Below are 22,191 nucleotides of genomic sequence, written 5' to 3'. Positions count from 1 at the left end.
CGGTGTTTGATGTCTTCCTCGTATGCTAATTTCTCCAACCTTTACAAAAGCATCATTGTTATCAACTCTATTGACACACGCTTTTCCAGGGATGTTTTTGAAGCGGTTCAAAAAACTTGCAATACGTGTTTTATGGGGTCTTAAACACCTTGGCTGCGCCTCGTGGTTTTAAGTCCCGATAAAACACCGCTACTCGTGTTTTAAACATTGCGTAATGCTTAATACGCATGTATTGACTGTGAAAAATTATAAATAAAAAATGAGTCCACTAAAGAACCTTAACAACAATAACAACAACAATGACGTTGCAATTGCATGGCAGGGAGTATATTAATAATACCACGAGTTGCATGAAGTAAAGTGTGAATGAAGATGTAACACAAACGATATCCTCGTATCAAGGCGCCGACACTCCGAAATCATAGAGTTATTACTGGTCAGTCCATCATGCCATTTATACATGTTGTGTTAATATCCTATTCTTCTTCCTATTTGAACGCCTGCCAATTAATTAATTTTGCTCTTTTAGAGGTCTTTGTAGGTTAAGGGTATTGAAATTGGCTTTTGGAAATTTTAGGGTCTCGGCGCGACACGCCACGAACATGCCTCTCTGGACGCTAACGAGGAGTAGATTTACAGCCATCATTCTGCTTACGTGGAGTTTAATTGGACTTATATCCCTGGTTTGTTTTGGTAAGATTACCTAATATTGCAATTTCATTTTTATAACTTCTGTTTTTGTATATTCGACAGCGCTGTCACTTCCACATGTAAGGAGGTGGTAAGCATTTGATTCCCTAGTAATTAAGCTGCGGTTGGTTCCAAAGAATTTTAGTCAAGCCTATACATCTTCTCAGTTGGGTTGAAATTTGTTTGTAAGAGCGATACACCGGCATCACAGGTCTGCTTTAGCGAATTCAGTTTATTGAAATTACTCAGACATTTACTTTGCGAATCGAACAAACCTCGCTATTTTATATTACCCACCGTTCTTATGTGAAAGTTTGTTTCACTTTCAGGGCGAATTTGAAGACACAGCCATTTAATTTAGTCTAAGTATACAATAAACTATTAATAATCTCTCAGTTTAGCCAATGGCCATGAGAGTCTCAAACTCTTTCCATTAAGTCTTTTTGCATGAAACTTCTGTTATTGTTTTACAAATAGTTTACTTTAATTTAACATTCAACTGGACAAGAAAACATTTTCATCCCAAACAGAAACGTTGCTTAGTAGTGTTTGGACATGCAGCTAATTTGTTAAAAAGAAAAAAAAAAAAAAAAAAACTGTAGATATAAGCCGTTTAGTTTCTGTGCATTAGGACAGGTGGTTAGTTCGGCTCAGATAATTTAAACTCTCAAATAACAATAGCCGTTGGTGGAGTTGTAAAATTTCAACGCCATAATATCGCTTCGTTGTTGTATCGAAAGTGCCTTTGTAGATACTAACATAATATCAAATCAATGCATCTCACAGATCGTTAAGAAAGAGCTACAATTGTAGCTTTAATTCAAAGAAATTGAACTTGGAATTTTTTTTACTTTTTGTCTTTAAGCGAACCTGACGCGTGTTTCGTTTAATTTCAACCTGGCTGCAAATGCACAAAGAAAATGCAAATAAGATAGCGCCTTGTTGTATACTGGACATCTAACGAAAACATTCAAGTAAAATACCTCAATTTTTCTTTGCTTCTAAGATTGATCTGTGGCCTTTTAAAATTCCATTTACCCATCTTTTGAGAACACCGAAAAGCGTGAGAACGATAAGCGAAGCAAAACCAGACATTTCACCTGTTCACGATTCATATCTTCCATGTTTACAGTGAAGTTTGCCGCTAAAACAGATTGAAGTTTATCTTTCCCTTGGGTAGGTAATTTATATTAAGTAATCCCAATCAGGGAGCCAAGTCAAAATCCAGAATAAACCCAACCCAAGTCATTACCCTGAGCGGCCCTCTGGGAAAACGATCTAGAGTAAACGCAACATTCATTATTTTTGTACCTTCGTTATGCAGGATATTGATACTGAGGGCCATACGTAAACAAATTGTGTTGGAAATTCACTGACTCTAAATTTTCATTGTCAAGGTATAACTGACCCAAATCCCGGGAAAAATAATGTTATTTTTCTGTGCGAAACAGAACTCAGTTTGGCTAAAAATTAATTGTGCCTTCTGTTAATTACTCTTCATATTTTTCACTTAGCTGACCTAGACCGCATCATCATGTTTAAAGAACCAGTACCAAACAAGGTATTGGAAGGTCATATAATCAGGAGCGATACGGTCCCTAATGAAGGGAGCTGTAGAGTGATGTGTTATATGAATCCCAACTGTGTGTCCATTAATGTCGGGCCTTTAGAAGGAGGACAACATAAATGCGAGTTGAACGATGCTACCTCTGAACAACAAGACGTCACACACATCCTAAAGAATATGGAAGGCTACACTCATCTTGCTATGGAGGTAACGTTTTGCAGTAAGTCTTTCTGTCAGTTATAGATGCAGGAGCAAGTTTTTTGGATTGCACAGATGACACTTCATTATAAAATTTCTCAATTCTCTCTCGTGCAATAATGGAGCAGCAATTACACGTGTTGCCTTTAATACACAAACAGCGAACACAGCTGCAGTTTTGGTACTCTGTGCTAATCACGCGAACTTAAGCCAAACAGTTCGTGTCCCTTGTATTTACGTGTACAGCTTTCTGATTCCTTCCGATTCTGTCCGCGGGGACTTTGAACCTGGATAACTTCCTTTAATATTTCAGGAAACGGCCTGAAACTTTAGGACTTTTTCAGAAATTTATCTTGAAAACATTTGATGCCGTCGGTTAGTATTCACTGACATTGACATTTTTTTTAAAATGAAAAAAAAAAAAAAAAAAAAAAAAAAAAACTCTTGCTGTAACTTTCATGTTTTTAGCTCAAACTAGCATTTCTTTATTGGTTTTGATTACTTCCCGTCCAATTTCGGCACTTTCCTGAAATTTTGTCTAGAAATCCATGATGGCGGATCCAAGGTGGCCGCCACTTGGCACTAGCGAGTTTACGGAACAGGACGGCTGAAGTGGTGGGACGGCAAATTGTCCTTGTGTGACCAACGTGACAGCCAAGTTTTCATGACTCTAGATTGTAACATTCCTACCACTCGTGGTTTTCACGTTGTCACAGATGAGAAAACTCCAGTTTTAGTCGCAAATCGCTTAAAAATGTGAAGGTACTGAGCTAGATGTCATGTTGATCACACAACGATACTTCACCGTCCCCTTCCCTCAACTGTCCTGTTATGTAAGCTCGCTAATAATAACGCAACATTTTTACAGACGGGATATGACGTCATCACTTCTCATTGCGGGCCTCAAAGGAAACATCTTTTGGCATACTATCCCTCCTCCAAGTCTTATTGCCATAGCTTCTTGCGAAGTTATGGAGGGGGCGAAATCCGCAAAAAAAAAATGCGCCCCAACCGCGTCCCCAGAAGACAAAACAAAAACAAAAAACGAAAAAAAAAAAAAAAAAAAAAAAATACGGTCTAGATAAGGTTAACTATGTCTACCAGTGGTTGTACTTTATCTAGTTTCTTTTCGTTTGTACCTTTTAGCTTATCTTCCACTCCCACAGCGATGATTGGAAACTCGCCCTTTGCAACGTTACTAAGAGGATTAACTGAGCGATGATCACTGATTTCCTTAAATTAACCTTTCTCCGACTATATCGTGCATCACAACCCGTCAACTAACGATTTACCCGCTTTCCGATGGTTCTTTATAGCTTCGTTCGTTTGTTCATTTTTACAACTAGCCTACCAGAAACTGAATCAGCCCACATAGTCACACACATTTGCTCGGTTGGCACGTCAGTACATTTATAAAGTCAAACAATGTTATAATAAAGCAACCCTACAACCATCCCCAATATTTTTGGCGTTAATTTAAGTAGTCATCTTATCAACGTGTTAACAAATTTCAATAGTTTTATCGTGCCTTTGACCCTGTTTTCAGAATCCTTGTAGTAGCAACCCATGTTTTAACCATGGTACGTGCCAAGTTGGATTCACCACAAAAGGATTTCGATGTCATTGTCCAGATGGTCTCACTGGAACGTATTGTGAAGGTAAGGAATTGACGCATGTGTTGTCTGAATGTGTACTAATAAATTTCAGTCTTAGTCAGAACCGTAACAACATCCCATACAACAAATTAAGCAACAAATTACCTGACTCTCGGCAAGTACGATCGATATTCAAATTGCAGCTGGTTAATTGTACTTATGCTATCACCGTATTAAACGAAAATCAAGAGCGAGGAGCAGTGTAATGCCCTGTGAACCTCTTTCAGTGGAGCAAGTAAAGTTACTGTCAAGCTTTGATAAAAATACTTAGAAAATGTTAAATTCTATTGAAAATCGTGCCATTAGTATTAGTTTAAATTGGATTTTCTGTAAGAACGTCTCCGTGAAAATCATACTTCTAAATGTACATCTGCAAGTATTTATTCTTAAATTTTATTTGTAATATAATTAGTGCAAAAATATTGTAAATTGTATCAGGTTTTTTGCCTACCTCTAGCGTTTCATTCTATTTTTTAACTTTCTTGTTTTAAATTGTAATTGACAATTACAGTTCAGCCCTTTGACTGCCGTGTAATTTTGTTATGACTTAGTATCTAAAAGCCAAAATCGATTTTTTTCGATTTGTCGCGTACCTGTTAATTCAGTGGTACGGCGATTAAATTAGAGTTGGGTGTTCGTTATCTTATATTGTCAATTAATCTTTTAATTTTCAGCGATAAACTGCGTTGACATTTACAAGGCAGGCCTAAGGAGAGATGGTATTTACACCATTAAACCTGACAATGACAACGCATTTAAGGTATTTTGCGACCAAACAACAGCTGGAGGGGGTTGGATAGTGATTCAGAAAAGACTGGACGGCTCCGTTGACTTTTACCGTGGCTGGAAAGACTACAAACGGGGATTTGGAAACATGAACGGTGAATTTTGGTTTGGACTGGATAAGATTCACAGGCTGACAAAAGAAGGAAGCAGGCTTCGCGTGGATCTTGAAGACTTCAACGGAAACAAAGTTTACGCCGAGTACAGCTTGTTTGGTGTTGCAGATGAGGGAAGCAAGTACAGTCTGACGCTTGGTACATACACTGGTGAGCATGGAAAGAATTAGATTCAGATTAAAGAAGGAACAGCTGGTAAATTTTAAGCCTTGTCAAAAAGGAAAGGTTAAAGTTTCCTCTTTTTCTGTTTTATTTACCGCATTAACATTTAGAATGTTATTTCTTTACAACCACATGAGGATTTCGTGATTGCTAATCCTGGTGTATGGCATATCTCGGTACGAGTTCCTATACTAGTAGCTCAGTGATTAGTTGATTCTTGGTTGGAAAGAAAAGTTGGATACCTTTTGATGTTTACGCGATATTGTCCTGACGTAGATGAGAACATGCGTACAGAAGCCGTCATTTCAAGGCAGGGAACTGAGAGCTCCATTTAGGCAAGGAATAGCTTTTGGGGGTTAATCACTGACCTTCACTATGTAGGCCTAAACGGTGTGCTGTCATTTGTTGTTATAGCAACTCCATGAAATAATTTAGAAATTACTATTGCGTCAGCTTGTTTTCGTGGGTGTTGTGGGTATGGACAGGAGATATGAAGCATATAACGGGTTCAAAATAAGTTTCTTTTGTGTAAACATCATAAGGTGTGCATCCTGATTAGAGCATCTGACCGGTGTGCGCAGGAAGGGCATGGGTTCCATTCCCGTCAAGACCCAGATTGCGGGGGGGGGGGGGGGGGGGGGGGCGTGAGGAAGATTCACGCTAACACGACGACTACGGCAATGAGGACGCTAGAAAAGAAAAGGGTTGGTTAAGGAGCAAAACGATTTCTCTGCGCGTGCGCTAAAATATATTGTATTGTATTGTATTGTAAAACTGTTAGCAAAGCAGCAATGTAGACTGATAGAAATAAAAGTTTTATGGAGAATAAGTGCACATGACACTAAATATTTCTTTCCCCTTAATGAGTCGAAAGTGGTTTCGTTGTTGTTGTTATGTTCCTGGATAATTCGGCTACTTGGTACAAGTTAAATGGGTTGGCATAACCTTAAAGTATGAGAATGACGTATTATTCAAAGTGACACAGGCATACTTGGAAAAATGAAATCCGAGTACCCCTATCAGGAGTCGGACGCTCTACCACTGAGCTACAGGAGACTTGTTGGAGCTCAGGCCATTACACTAGGTTCATAGGACAAACATCCTGCATACTGATAGGAGCATTTGGATTTCCTTTTTCCGAGTATGCCCGTGTCACTCACTGAAAAATACATCATTCTCAACTACTTCGTTTGTTGTCAATCACGAATTTTTTTCCATAACAAGTCATCGATTATAAACTGCAAAAAATGGCTATCAGCAAAACATCAGTTTCCCTTTTCAATAATGAACACTTCTTTAGTTTTTCATAACAAACGTGGCAGTTTTAACGTCGATAACTTTAAAGGACTCGTTTTACCCAGTCTGGGGGACAACTGTCGACAACTACGCCATGTTCAGTGTTCGTTGTCAGTGGTTTGTCGACATGCGCCGGAGCGCTAGTTACCAAACTCACACACAATAATAAATGTTTTGATCATTTTGGTCTTTAGTTTGTGGAAAAGCTCTATCGAGCACTTACCGAGATGTCGAATATTTTATGTTGTTGCTTGCAGGCATTTAAGATGCCAACAACTTTTTCTTCAGTTTGTAGAGGCACACTGAAGATGGTGTAGTTGTCGACAATTGTCTCACAGACTGCGAAAACCAGTTATTCAAAGTTATCGACAATAAAACTTCCGCGTTTTAAGCCCACGATACCGTGATGTTAACGATATGTTATGATATCTTTAGGGAAAGTAACTAGCTTCTCTTCGATATTGTGTATTTTCCCAGGAACAGCTGATGATTCCCTTTCTTATCATCGTGGCATGCAGTTCAGCACAAAAGATCGAGACAACGACAAGAATTCTGACAAGAATTGTGCCACGAAATACAGTGGAGCCTGGTGGTACAAAAAGTGTCACCAATCCAACCTGAACGGCCTCTATCTTAAGGGCAAACACTCAACTTATGCTGACGGTGTGAACTGGTATGACTGGAAGGGTTATTACTACTCTGTTAAACGAGCTGAGATGAAAATCAAACCTGTTTATAATATGACCTAAGTGCACTTGCAGCATTCTCTCTGTTTCATTTTATGTTTTAATTTTTGAAAAACGTAACAATCTAAAAGCCCATGCACCAATCAAATAATCCATGGTGTGCAACGTGCATGCATTTCATATGTGGAGATCACTCCTTTAATCCTATGTAGACCGGAGGGGGGAGGAGAGAATTCTGCCCCCCGCGACTTTGAACCTGAATAACTTTTTTAATTTTGATCAAACGATATGAAACCTCGTCAATTTTTCAGAAATTTGTACGTTTTTTCCACACAATATGACGTCATCGTTTTTCGTTGCTGACCTCAAAGGAAACATCTGTGGACGTACTATTTATACTCCAAATGTCATTGTGATATCTTTGATAGTCGCGAAGTTATTACAATTTGTTCCACTTGTACAAATTCTGCTCGAACTATCCAGCATTAGTATAAATCTATTAGCGTTTTATCACGAATGCTCTTCTCTAATTGGCTACGCTACTCACAATCAATTCTGCTGTAGGTAGTAAGTAGAGTGAGTATAGCCTAACAGTGCACGCGTGGCGTGACTTATTTATATCCGTATTCAATAAAAACGTAAACCTGTCTTGATGAACGACTAGTAAACTTATACTAAAACAATAAGATTATTTGCTCTCGATTTCTATATGCGAGATAGTTGATTCGGACTTCGCCCTCAACAACTATCACGAGATAGAAATTGTGAGTTCATAGTACGGCAAAGAAACGTACCAAAATTTATAACACACGTGTGGGCCTTTTTGCTTTTCTTATTAAATCCTATTGGTTTGTAACGTTCTCGTTATTAGGTTTGGCGCACGTGAAGTTCGACGTTCGAACCGGACCAAAAGCCCGAACTTTCTTGAGCGCTGGTCTCTTATTCGTTGAAAAAGCATTTCAAGAAAATACTTATTCACGCCCGGGACTTTAGAAGAACGGATGCCAGGTCCGTTATTAAGACCAATTGATGTCCTCATAAATTTAAGTTAATGGGACAACCATGAGAGATTACGTGCTGGTTGTGTGACATGCTTTAAGGTAGGGGGTAGGGTTTCACAGTCCAAAGTTTATCGGGATCACATGCATTAGTAACGCAAACTGTACGCTGAGCCAATCAGAATCGGCTGGTATTTCACTGTCAATCAATCCTCAGACATCGAGCACGAGTTCTGTGTTCATTCATTCTTTCGCTGCGAGCTAGCAAACTGTAGTTGTCTTGTTCTACGACGTGTTTTTTCTACGACGTGTCTTTTAATAACTTTCGCAGCCGTTCAATTTGTTTCTTCGCTCGCTTCTGAGACGTTTTCCCTATCCTGTGAGGCGATCCTGTGAGGCGATTTTAAGTTTCAGGACCGCAAATCATGCCGCCACGAGCACGCCGGTCGACTTCCCGCTCAGGCGCACAACCGAATATCGACCCGACCGTGCTTGGAGCCCTATCCATCGCCGACCTTCGCTCTCTTTGCGTTCAACATGGGATTCCGTCGACAGGAGTCCGAAGGACTCTCGAATGCCGGCTCCGGGAGCTGAACAATCCACCACCAACTCAGGTTCAAAACATCAATGAACATGAACCAGTAACTCCAAACAACTACGAAACGGCGGCACACAGGCAAGAGCGCACTGAGTTTACAGACAGCCAGATACAGACGATCCAACAATTAATTGCGGACACTGTGAAACAATCTGCCAGGGAGATAGCGACCGAAGCGGCTAGGGCCGCTGTGAGTGCTTTGTCGAGCCTCCTTGCCCAAAGGCCCGCTTCGCTTGTGCGTGGCACAGCGCCCGAAACGACAGTTCTCACGAACACTGCGGCGGTAAACTTCGCATCGCCCTTCCAAGCCATCCCAGGGCAGTATATCAAAGACATCCAATGTGGTGAGTTTTTTGATCTTTCCAAACTACTTCCTAAGAACCTGTCGCTGCACGACGAGGAGGATAATCTTGTCCTCTCCTTAGAGAACTCCGTCGTTAAGGTGTCGAAGAAATCGAAGCAGACGGCCTCCACCTCTATTACCGATATTGAACAGTGTACCACTGCTTTTACGTCCTATATGAGTGTGCTAATCGACAAGTTCCCAACACGATCGCAGGAACTTTTGCAATATGTGAGTTTACTTAGATACGCAGCCCGTGTGCACAAAGGGTTAGGATGGGCCATTTATGACTTCAAGTTTCGCCAGAAAGCTAGCGTAAATAAGTCTATTAATTGGTCAGTGGTTGACACTCAGCTTTGGTTAACCATTTTTACTGTGTCACCAGCGATACTCAAAGAAGAGTATCCGCTTTTTTCCAATGGACCCCAGCGAAATGTGTCTACAACAGGGGACGCGAACAGAGGCACATGCAACTTTTACAATAGGGGCAGCACATGTAATAGAGACCCCTGCTATTTTAGACATGTGTGTAACAGATGTAGTGGATTGCACCCAAGGGTTGACTGCCCGGCCCACCCTGTGCGGCAACCAGAGCGGGAAGGGGGGGAGGAAAAAAGATAGTGACCATGGTGGCAGCTCAAAATCAAGTCCCTCTCATTGAAAGTGAGAACAATACTTGCCCCCTCCCGACCCCTATTAATGTACTACGACTTGAGGAAACATTGATTAATCATCCTGATCAGGAATTTGTCTCCAAATTGTGTAATAATCTTAGGTATGGGGCCGATGTGGGTTTTACTGGGAGACGTGTTGCTAGATTCTCTAGGAATCTGCCCACTGCCCTTTCCCAACCAAATATTGTTTCAGAAAACCTTTCTGGGAAGTGGCCCGGGGGCGAGTTGCGGGTCCTTTCCCCAGCCCACCACTGCCCAATTACCAGGTGTCACCCATCGGATTGGTCCCCAAAAAACATTCTACTAAGTTTAGGACCATCTTTCACTTATCTTTCCCCAAATCTGGAGAGACGAGTATCAACTCTTCAATCCCCAAGGAGGATTTCAGCCTTCAGTATATAACAAGCGACAATGCAATCCAAGGGATTTCGAGCCACGGCCAAGGGTGCTTTCTTGCGAAGACCGACATCGAGTCAGCGTTTCGCCTCATCCCTCTTAGGCCTTCAGATTATGAGCTGTTCGGCATGTATTGGGAGGGTAGCTACTACTATGACAAAGTTCTTCCCTTTGGCTTGAGGAGTGCCCCTTTCCTGTTCAATTTACTGTCTGATGCGATAGAGTGGATCCTCCTCAATCAATGTCAGGTTTCGTTTGTTTGTCATATCCTCGATGATTTCTTGATCATCGCACCAGCATTATCCTCTCCTCCTCTAAATTTGCTATGCCAGCAGAGCTTGAATAGCATGCTCTTGACCTTTAGGAATCTGGGTATCCCCACTGCACCCCACAAAACAGAGGGCCCTTCTACTACCCTTGAGTTCATGGGAATTATCCTGGACACCGTCCGGATGGAGGCCAGACTCCCAGCAGATAAGGTAGAACGGATACAGGCCTCCCTTGCCCTCTTTCAAACAAAAAGGACATGCACCCTAAAGGAGTTACAGTCACTCATTGGGACTTTGAACTTTGCATGCAAAGTTATCCCCCCTGGGAGACCCTTTCTTCAGCGCATGATTGAGCTAACTCGTAAAGGGAGACCCTTTCTTCAGCGCATGATTGAGCTAACTCGTAAAGTCGCTAAACCTCACCACCACATTAAATTAAGCAAGGGTTTCTTCAAGGATCTCACTATGTGGCAACAGTTTATCCACACCTGGAATGGGGCCGGGTTTTTGTTCTTCCAACTTCTTGCAATCCCAACCACCACTCGTTATGACTCCATTATGGTATGGGCAGCCATGACCTTAGCCTTTTTTGGTTTCCTCCGCTTGGGCGAAATGACCTGCAACTCACCCTATTCATGTACACTCCACTTGTCTCCAGGGGATGTAACCTTTTCCCCCAGTATTCAGGACCCTGACCATATGACAGTTAGGATAAAAATATCCAAAACTGACCCATTTCGTTCGGGTCAGACTATTGTTATTGGAAGGACTGACCAGAAGGTCTGCCCTGTTTTAGCTATGACAAATTATTTGTCCTACCGGGGGACCACACTAGGTCCACTCTTTCAGTACTTGTCTGGCGCTCCCCTCACAAAAGCGGGACTTACCTCTGAAACTAGGCAGCTTCTCTCTATGTCAGGCTTTCAGCCTTCTCAGTATGCGGGACATAGCTATTGAATTGGGGCTGCCACAACCTCGGCTTCTGTGGGCCTTCCCCCTTGGCTAATAAAAACACTGGGGCGGTGGTCCTCTGACTGCTATGAAAGATATGTTCAGTGCCCACCTTCCCTTCTTTCTGGGGTTTCCTGTCAGCTGTTAGGTGATACCTTTAATTAGTTAATTCATTACTTATTTTAGGGGTCGGGGTTGTTTCGTCTATGGGGAATACACTTTGTGTATTTGTGGGGATGAAGTGCTCCCTTACAGGCACTCTTGGCCCCATAGACTCACAGAATTGATGGGTTACCATGGTAACCATGAGTCTAAACTCCCTTAGGACTAGGAACCTCTCTCAGGGTATTGTGACCTGCAGCCCTGAGGGAGAGTAGGGACCTTTTCAGGGTATTGTGACCTGCAGCCCTGAAAGGGAGTAAGGACCTCTTTCGGGGTATTGTGACTGCAGCCCCGAAGAGGATTAGGAAAACTCCCTTAGGACTAGGAACCTCTCTCAGGGTATTGTGACCTGCAGCCCTGAGGGGGAGTAGGGACCTTTTCAGGGTATTGTGACCTGCAGCCCTGAAAGGGAGTAGGGACCTCTTTTGGGGTATTGTGACTGCAGCCCCGAAGAGGATTAGGAACCTCTCCCAGGGGTTTGTGACCTGCATCCCCGGAGAGGAGGGGGCTTTGACCCCCCTTACCAAGCCAGATTAGTGATTCAGTTATTGATGGTATTTAGTTCCACTGGCCTGCTATTGGAGTACTTCATTCCCAACCCCTTACCCCACATATCATTGTTGTGTTCTTATTTCTCATGGGTTGGGAGCATTCATGGGCAGTAGTGTGAAGGCGCTGTTACAGTAGCAATTGTTTTCTTTCAACTTGCCTCGCAATTTTGTTGCGGCACAAGTTGCTCGACTCGTTGCCAAGTGTAACATGCTCTGAAATGAACATGTCTCGCAAGTTTTTTGTTGCCGCAATTGTTGCGAGAAGTAGAAGTCGGTTCTAATTCTGCAACAAAAACGTTGCGAGACAAGTTCTTTCAGGGCATGTTACACTCAACATTTATTACGCTTTCAACAATCAAATAGAAGTTGAGAAAAGAAAGCCTGAAAGAAATTCAGGCTTGAACGGGGTTCGAAGCCATGACCTCTGCGATGGCGGTGCAGTGCTCTACCAACTGAGCTATCAAGCGAACTGGGAGCTGGTCATATTGTGAGTTCGTAATATACCCGTGAAGGATGAATAAATAAATGTAAACTGCGAATTCTAAATAATCTGACTTACAGCAGGAATGAGCTGCGAAATACTTTTGAAAAACTGTTAACGTGTGGTTCAGTATGTAGCCTTCGTGGGGTATCGGACGCGCGCGCGAAGGGAGGGGGAGCTTGGGGGAAAGGAAAAGGTACTGGCGCTCGTTTTCGAGAGTCCTTTTTATGCCCTTTCCTTTTGGTATTCGTGCCTCGCAGGGTATTAATTATACGAAAGTAAAAAGAGATTAAACACCCAGAGACTCAAGGAAAGACGGACTATGAGGATGATATATTTCAAATGAAAAGAATCAACGTTAAAGAAATTGAAAATGGGGATCATCTATATTTGTTTTCAGATTTCACGCGTGCCGCCATATGGAATTTCCGTCATTGCCAGGGAAACAGAATTCTTTCGGGTGCAGTTTATTTGACAAAGTGACATCCAAGATCCTGGCACTTGACATTAAAATGTCCCAATTTGGGTAGTGATGAGGCCTTCTGACATTTTTAATTTAATCACTTCAAGGCAATTAAAACATGTTAGTGTCACGTGATCCGTTATTTACCTGGATATAATCTCCCCACCATTTTAGGCACCGAAAAGAACCCGGTACCACGATTGTCATCTAATGACTGTTTGAAAGACGAACAGCAGTGTTGTATCGAGTTTAAAAACTCTTGCGCGAAGCGCAAGAAGTTTTAGAGTTGATAAAACACCTACTGTGAGTGTTTTGAACAGCTTCCATAACTGCCCCCGGAGTATTTCCTTTATACATTATTGCTAATTGGTGTATTTCTGTCTCAAAACAAGATTGATTGGAAAATGAGAAACAAAAGCAGCAAAATTAACAAAGGATGGTGTAATTGTGCGATAAATTTTGGAAGCTAGTTCTTTCAAGACATAAAGAACAACCAGGTAAATCACACCCTAATTTTGTGAATTGTTAGACGTCATCTGTCAACTCCAGATAGCAATAAAAGTATTTCTTGGGTATGAACTTGTGATTCTGATAGCAAATTAATCTTATTTTATTGTATTTTGTTGACTTCTTCCTTTTTTGGCTTTCTTTGAAATGGTAATTAGGATGAAAGTTTTATGTTTTTCGTAACGTTCATTAGTATTCTTTATATAAAATGTTTATCCTAATTAGCATTTCATTGTTTCAGTCATTCAAACCCGTATTTCCCCTGAGACTGAATTCTAAGCCCTCCCCAGACTTGTCGATTTGATGAATTTTGCATGTAACAAAGGCCTTTTCAAATGATTAAATTCGTGCATTCAGTTAGACAATATACCTACTCAATATTAACAGTCCAATCCTTTCACCTTTCCTTTAACACTTTAACTTAAATGCACCTGTCAAGTGTAAAATAATGTCTAAACCAAGACATAATAAGTTGAATGCATCCCATAAATGATTCAAAGGCTTCCTAAAAAGTTTCTCCTTTAATTTTAAAACTTTCCAAACTTCCTCGAAGTTTTCCAAAGTTAAATTCAGAAGGCTGTGGAGTGTACAGTTTATAAACATATAACCACTGAATGACTTATTCCTGCCTTAATGACATTGATCTTGGAATGAATAACAAGTCATTTTTTTCATCTCAAATTGAAACAGGTACAAACAAAGAAACAAAGTTTACAAACTTTAACGTCATCCATGTCACCATTCACTGCACAGTTCTATATTGTGGTTTAAATGTTAGTTAATTCTATTTTTAATCAAAACTTAGTGTTAGTTTTTAAATTAAGTTATACTCTCTTTTTATCTACAGGTATTTATCTTTCGTACAGTTTACAGCAAGCTAAAACGTACATATAATGTCATGCAAAGTATTGACTGTGGGGAGAAAAATTATAAAAAATGAATGAACCCACTAAAGAGCCTTAACGACAACTTTGTAATTGCATGGCAGGGAGTATATAAATACCATAGAACTTACGCAAAAGTATCTGAAACTTTAATATCCTTTTGTCTGAAATTTGAATGCAAACAAAAGAATTTTAAAATGTCGTCCATTTCCGCTTAGGGTCTATGAATTATTAAGTTTGACAGAAATAATCTGAATGAAGATGTTAAGCAAGCAGCATCATATCCTCCGGTATCAAAGAACTAAGACTCCGAAACTATAGAGTTAACACGGGGTGTCGAGCCAGTTAGCTTGCAGGTCAGTTAGTGAAGCCATTTATACATGTTGTGTGTCTCATTATAGTTCCTATTTAAACTCCTTTTGTAGGAGTCAGAGTATTGAAATTGTCTATTGGAAATTTTAGGGTATCGACGCGGTACGCCATCTACAGAATATACGCGAATGTGCGGCAAATGATCATGCCTTTCGGAACGCTAACGACGAGTCGATTTACAGCCATAGTTCTTCTTACGTGGAGTTTAATTGGACTTGTATCCCTAGCTTGTTTTGGTGAGTATATCTTATTGCAATTTGATTCTTTTTTAAGTTTTCTTTTTTGAACCAACTCAGTTTCGAAAACTTTTATTAACAAAGTTCTGTTTCTTACACAATCACGGACGTTTTAAGCCTAGGATCATGACAAACGCTGGATTCCGTAATTAAACTGGAGTTGGTTTCAATGAATTTGAGCCAAGCCTACATCTTCTAAGTTGACTTGATATCTGTTGGTCAGAGCGGCCGTACAAGTCTTCCTAAAACTATTAACTTTATCTAACGGGAAGTTTTATTTACTTTGCCTGTCTGAACGAGGCTGAATTTTAATAAAATTGTCCTGAAAATATGAAATATGTTTTTGTTGTTAAATTTCAACCTGCCAGATGCACAAACAAAATGCAAATAAGATCCCTCCGTTGACGTAGACGACGACGCCGAGGGTGTGTTAACTTACTGGTACGGAAAACTCAATTACTTTGGCATTCAGCGTCGTCCATCTCCAATCTCGTAAACATGGTTCATTAAATAATAGTGCCAGTAATTCTGGAAGTCCCGGATTTGAGAGTTTAGTCTGCAAAACATGCTTGGCAGTATTTTGGTCCCCTTACTGTAGCAAAAGTCGTACAAAAGACCCCCCCCCCCCCCTCCCTCCTCCCTGGTCTAGAATGGGTTGGCTCCAACAGAAGCAAACATCGATTTCACTGTAACCTGCTCCAGGAGTTGATATAGTGAGGAGCGGGGCGACGTAAATTATGATACGTGCGAATCAGGACAAGGAACTGGAAATAAAAAGAAGTTCAGCGGATTGATGCAAACCAAGCATATAGGTTGATATTGGTAACACTCATACATATTCAAAGTGCGTTGGAAATCCACAGTTTTTTTTAAAAGAAAAAAAAACTAAATAAATAAAAAAATACGTAATTGAAGGAAGAATACTCATTGTAACACTACATATACACTCGTTGGAAAAGAGTTTGTCAGATAAAACGTTTAAACCATGAACAATAAGACCCACAGTCTTCTGGCAAGCATTTAACATTTAAGCTTATTTGAATTATTATTGTTAATTATAAAATAAAAGAAAGTGTGGATTTTAAGGTTTAGAATTAACATATTTCCCCAAAAGAGCAAGACACAAAAATACGATGTATGCACCTACTTATTCAGATCACCTCAAATGCATCAGGTCGCATCATTCACACGTTGCGCGAGACAACGTTTTTTTTCGATTGAGTGTATACGGTAACTCTTTATATGTTTCCGTTATAGCTGACCAAGAGCGCATCATTATATTCAAAGAGCCAATTCCGAACAAGGTATTGGAAGGTCATATAATCAGGAAAGAGACGGTCCTTAATGAAGGGAGCTGTAGAGTGCTGTGTTATATGGATCCCAATTGTGTGTCCATTAATGTTGGGCCTTCAGAAGGAGGACAGCATAAATGCGAGTTAAACGATGCTACCTCTGAAAACAAAAAGAAAAAAGTTACACACATCCTAAAGAATATGGAAGGCTACACTCATCTTGCTATGGAGGTAACGTTTTGTAATAAATCCGGCTTCTGTTGTTGCTTCAGCAGTAATTTTTCTAGCTTGCACAGATTGCATAGTGACTACGTTATTAATTATACAGTAATTATATCTGGTGAGCTAATGGAGCAGGAATTACACGTATTGCGATCAGTCTTTCATGGACAGTTTCTACTCCGCACTTCTCAAACATTTAATAACCGGAGCGTTACGTCTTACAAAGCCACTGAAACAATTCGTTTGCCAAGTGGCGGTTCAAAGGTCAAAGTTTGCATGTTCTGAGCTTCATTTAAATGTAAATGAGTAACAACTATTGATTGAACACCTAACTTCGTAGGCTCGATGTCAGATTAAGCCCTTAAGTGTCATTGTCTGAGAAAGTGTTCCAGGGGCCAAAACTTGTGGTCAACCGATTTGGCTGAAACTTGGCACAGAAGTTGGTTGCCATGAGATATTTGAAAAGCCAATTTGGCTCACTTCTCTGACATTAAGTTTTAGAGTTTCAGGGGGGGTCTCATTTTTTGCCCTTTGAGCACAAAAAATCCAGCCTTTCAGGGATCATTTTGAAAGTGCCATAAAACCCAACTGGTAAATTGTGCTGCCAAATGAATTTGACCATGAACATTACTATAATAGAGCTTTCATTTCATGCATCTAACTTTGCCCTCAAGATATTGGACAGAGAGGAGCCTGGGGCTAGAGTTAAGCCAAAATTAATGTCAAAATTACAACTCAAAATTGCCATTTTTCAAAAAATCAGTGTATCTACCTGCCTTCTTGCATAACATCCGTATCTAAACCGTTATTTACTTTAGTGACCCAACTATCAAAATCAGTTGAGAAAAATTTGGCTTATCATGGTTTGTTGAATTTTTTTTCACAAACACTCCATGCCTCTATAAGGTCATGCAAAATGGAATTTTGAGCATAATTCACGCCATAAACAAACCAAATTGTTGACATGAAGCCCTTATTCTGTATTTGGTCAGTGAAAATGAATTGCTAAAGCCAAATCAGTTTAATTGTTTAGAAATACTCTGATTCTTACCTTACAATTGCTCTCAAAGGCCTTTGATTAGCACAACAAATACCCTGATTTGGCAAAACAAGGTTTAGTTTGTACTTTGAAAACCTAGCACCCATCAAACAGCACAAATGATGAAGGCCAAACCTCGATATAACGATCTTTTTAAACGATGCTTGAATTTTTCATTGATTAATATTCAGTTCCAAGTCATAATTCTTCTCTGTTGCTCCAAGCATGGAAAGTCTCTATATTTTGTCAGGTCTGATTTTTATTATGATTACAAGATAAAGTTAGCTTAACGAAAACGTTCGTTAGCATATAATCTATGTCTGTTAACAGCCTAAACAGTTCTTGTAAATACCCACCAGTAAAGGAGCATGGCCATGCATACATATATATATAAACTTACGTAGAGATATACGAGCTGCAGTTTATAGCAGTGCCGATGTGACCCGTTACTTCAGAGTCCTCTAGAGCGGATTAAATGAAACCATCCGTCAAGAAGGAATGCACAGTTAGGAGAGCTCGATAGTAAAACAAAAAACTTGTGTTGCTAAATACAATAACCAAACGAGGCCAGGGCATTGAGATGATGCAAAATCAACTGGCCCACCATTTTGGACATAGGAGAGAGTGGGGACTGGACCAAGGTTACGTTCTTCTTCCGTTTCGCGGCTATGTTTTATCAGGAGTAAGAAATTCAAGGGTAATTTCACGATGGCACTTTGTTCCTTTGAAGGGGTAAGTGATCAGTGCGGCGCCACCGCATGGGCTCCGCACGAAACAGGAATGGTTCCTTTATTATCCTGCGAGAATGATATGACTGAATGGTTGAAGGAAAAGTACAAGGGGTCAGGTGCATCTGGGGCAAGAGGAAGACCTGGTCATACTAAAGCAGCAGGTGATTCAAAATATCTGTTAGGCATCATACACGCACACAAATGGCTTTTATCGCGATCCAGTGGACTCTTTTCTGTTGAAGAGAGACCACGATATTTTACGATATTGTCGTCTCAAATTGTTTGTTTATGACTGATTGAAGATTTCCCGAGGTAATTTACTTGATTCTTGCGATGAGAAACAAACATTCAACAAATTGTTCACAAGAAGGGCAAAGTGGTTGACTGATAAGCGTGATAAGCGTCTGAACAGGTAATGCTGAATGTAAACAAACAGAGCGAGCAGACGAAAAACAGCCTTCAACTTCAAGTTATTCTTATCGTTGTTTTTGGTCATAGAGATTGTTGCGATAAAATAACTGCGCTCTTACCTTTCAAAGTTAGGGTTTTCAGTCAACCACTTTGCCCTTCTTGTGAACAATTTGTTGAATGTTTGTTTCTCATCGCAAGAATCAAGTAAATTACCTCGGGAAATCTTCAATCAGTCATAAACAAACAATTTGAGACGACAATATCGTAAAATATCGTGGTCTCTCTTCAACAGAAAAGAGTCCACTGGATCGCGATAAAAGCCATTTGTGCGCGTGTATGATCCCTAACAGATATTTTGAATCACCTGCTGCTTTGGTATGACCAGGTCTTCCTCTTGCCCCAGATGCACCTAACCCGTTGTAATTTTCCTTCAACCATTCAGTCATATCATTCTCGCAAGATAATAAAGGAACCATTCCTGTTTCGTGCGGAGCCCATGCGGTGGCACCGCACTTATCCCTTACCCCTCCAAAGGAACAAAGTGCCATCGTGAAATTACCCTTGAATTTCTTACACCTGATAAAACATAGCCGCGAAACGGAAGAAGAACGTAACCTTGGTCCAGTCCCCACTCTCTCCTATGTCCAAAATGGCGGGCCAGTTGATTTTGCATCATCTCAATGCCCTGGCCTCGTTCGGTTATTGTATTTAGCAACACAAGTTTTTTGTTTTACTATCGAGCTCTCCTAACTGTGCATTCCTTCTTGACGGATGGTTTCATTTAATCCGCTCTAGAGGACTCTGAAGTAACGGGTCACATCGGCACTGCTATAAACTGCAGCTCGTATATCTCTACGTAAGTTTATATATATATGTATGCATGGCCATGCTCCTTTACTGGTGGGTATTTACAAGAACTGTTTAGGCTGTTAACAGACATAGATTATATGCTAACGAACGTTTTCGTTAAGCTAACTTTATCTTGTAATCATAATAAAAATCAGGCCTGACAAAATATAGAGACTTTCCATGCTTGGAGCTACAGAGAAGAATTATGACTTGGAACTGAATATTAATCAATGAAAAATTCAAGCATCGTTTAAAAAGATCGTTATATCGAGGTTTGGCCTTCATCATTTGTGCTGTTTGATGGGTGCTAGGTTTTCAAAGTACAAACTAAACCTTGTTTTGCCAAATCAGGGTATTTTTTGTGCTAATCAAAGGCCTTTAAGAGCAATTGTAAGGTAAGAATCAGAGTATTTCTTAACAATTAAACTGATTTGGCTTTAGCAATTCATTTTCACTGACCAAATACAGAATAAGGGCTTCATGTCAACAGTTTGGTTTCTTTATGGCATGACTTATGCTCAAAATTCCATTTTGCATGACCTTATAGAGGCATGGAGTGTTTGTGAAAAAAAATTCAACAAACCATGATAAGCCAAATTTTTCTCAACTGATTTTGATAGTTGGGTCACTAAAGTAAATAACGGTTTAGGTACGGATGTTATGCAAGAAGGCAGGTAGATACATTGATTTTTTGAAAAATGGCAATTTTGAGTTGTAATTTTGACATTAATTTTGGCTTAACTCTAGCCCCAGGCTCCTCTCTGTCCAATACCTTGAGAGCAAAGTTACATGCATGAAATGAAAGCTCTATTATAGTAATTTTCATGGTCAAATTCATTTGGCAGCACAATTTACCAGTTGGGTTTTATGGTACTTTCAAAATGACCCCTGAAAGGCTGGATTTTTTTGTGCTCAAAGGGCAAAAAATGAGACCCCCCCTGAAACTCTAAAACTTAAAGTCAGAGAAGTGAGCCAAATTGGCTTTTCAAATATCTCATGGCAACCAACTTCTGTGCCAAGTTTCAGCCAAATCGGTTGACCACAAGTTTTGGCCCCTGGAACACTTTCGCAGACAATGACACTTAAGTTGCGAAATCACCTCCTCTGTCTTTCCTTCTTGACATGCTTTCAGTTGTACTAGCTTAAGTTTTACTGCAGGTTTTACTGCTTCATCCGTTGCATCCATGGACGATTTCAAAGGCCGCCCGTAAATATCCAAATTTCGTTTTGTCCTCGTTAGAGTTAGACCAAAATCTCGCCAGTGGCACTATACCGCGCGTGCGTCATACTAATGAGTGCATCTGTGGTGCTTGATCCTGGGATTGTACCAATCAGCCTTGGATCTACCGTTCGCGAGCACAGCAGGTTTTACGTGTTTTACGACCACAAATTCCTCGGAAGCACACTTTCGAAAGCAGAGGTGTTAAGGAGATTGGTTGCAAGTGCTTGCTTGTTTCATACACAGGCACCTGTTTAGGTATCGGAATAGACTGTTCACAGTCCCCCTATTTTTCCGTGGTAGTCTCGAGACCAGTACGCTTCGATGGAACCGCCGCCATCTTGATTTGTAAAAGCGGGCGCGCTCTGGGGAGCGGGAGTGGGTGTTAGTATAGTGAGGGAGGAGAAGCGAGAAAATAGGGGGACTGTAACAGCTTCTCACCGTTTCGCGTTCAAAAGGCCCGTTGCACCAGCAACGGCAACACCTCATTGGTCATTTAGACAATAGTAGTTCTGAAGCGTTGACAGCAAGACTGACGTATCTTTCACTGCCAGTTCTAAAAGTGGATACGGCTGGCGTGTTATGTTGTGAAGATCGTTGGGAATGTTTTGATTTTAATCGTTTGTCTCGTCGGCTTGGACGCCTTATAGTTCTCAAACATCCTCATCACCGCTCGCATCTTCCAACAAAACGTTCAGTGTAAAATTCGTCTCGGTACGGGTCGATACGGTGAACGGAACTGGTTCAAAACAGTTGAAAATCAGCGGACGTTTGGCAGGCGGCAGACTGCAGTTTTCCGTCTCTTTGGACTGCTTTGAAGTAGATGGCGAACTGTAGGGACGACTTTTTTTAATAATTCTCTGGGGCAAAACAACACACACAAAGCGCTTTAAACGTTGCTGATCGTGGCTTTCGTCGCAAGCGCTTTTGCAAACACGTGAAGATTTCCCATCTTGTGGGTCCACTTCAACTCCAAGATGTGCTTTTAAAAGATCGGCTAGAGGAATGCTGGCACTCCTCACTCGAAAGACTTTCGCAACTTCATTTTATTTCGCAACTGTACTTTGTTTTGAAATGGTACAGAAACTGTACTGTAACAAGGACTATCATATTTCCTTCAATTTGACATGTTTATCTCTTGGGAGTATTTTTTTTAGTTGATTCAATTAGTCGAGGCGACAAAGTTTCGGCACGCCCCTCGAACACAAGACAGTGAGAAGCTGTTACAGTCTCCCTATTTTTCCCGCCGCCTCCCAACTCCGCCCCCCTCCCCTCGGTAGTTTAGACACTCTCCCCAGATCGCGCTCGCTTTTACATACCAAGATGGCGGCAGCTCCATTCAAGCGTACCGGTCTCGAGAATCCCACGGAAAAATAGGGGGACTGTGAAC

General features: G+C 40.8%; 2 protein-coding genes across 2 annotated transcripts in view; both read left to right on the top strand.

Annotated features, from left to right (window-relative positions):
- The first annotated feature begins 331 nt into the window (after positions 1–331).
- Positions 332–7,730, top strand: LOC146476289 (microfibril-associated glycoprotein 4-like). The gene is made up of 6 exons (XM_085114862.1): positions 332–436; positions 578–693; positions 2,205–2,464; positions 4,002–4,113; positions 4,785–5,159; positions 6,945–7,730. Exons 2-6 carry the CDS (start codon positions 603–605, stop codon positions 7,214–7,216), a joined length of 1,110 nt encoding a protein of 369 aa, XP_084970988.1. The 5' UTR covers positions 332–436; positions 578–602; the 3' UTR covers positions 7,217–7,730.
- Positions 7,731–16,333: 8,603 nt separating this feature from the next.
- Positions 16,334–22,191, top strand: part of LOC146476288 (microfibril-associated glycoprotein 4-like) — a 23,166-nt gene continuing 17,308 nt past the window's right edge. Inside the window, exon 1 of the mRNA XM_085114863.1 lies at positions 16,334–16,561. Within this exon, the coding sequence (XP_084970989.1) occupies positions 16,412–16,561 (150 nt within the window). The 5' untranslated portion in view covers positions 16,334–16,411. The remainder of the gene's footprint in view (positions 16,562–22,191) is intronic.

The sequence above is a fragment of the Pavona decussata genome, unplaced genomic scaffold, assembly GCF_977016875.1.
Source record: "Pavona decussata unplaced genomic scaffold, jaPavDecu1.1 SCAFFOLD_78, whole genome shotgun sequence".
Classification (NCBI taxonomy): Eukaryota; Metazoa; Cnidaria; class Anthozoa; order Scleractinia; family Agariciidae; genus Pavona; species Pavona decussata.
Note: the sequence above shows the minus strand (reverse complement) of the source record. Positions and strands in the feature narration are given on the sequence as shown.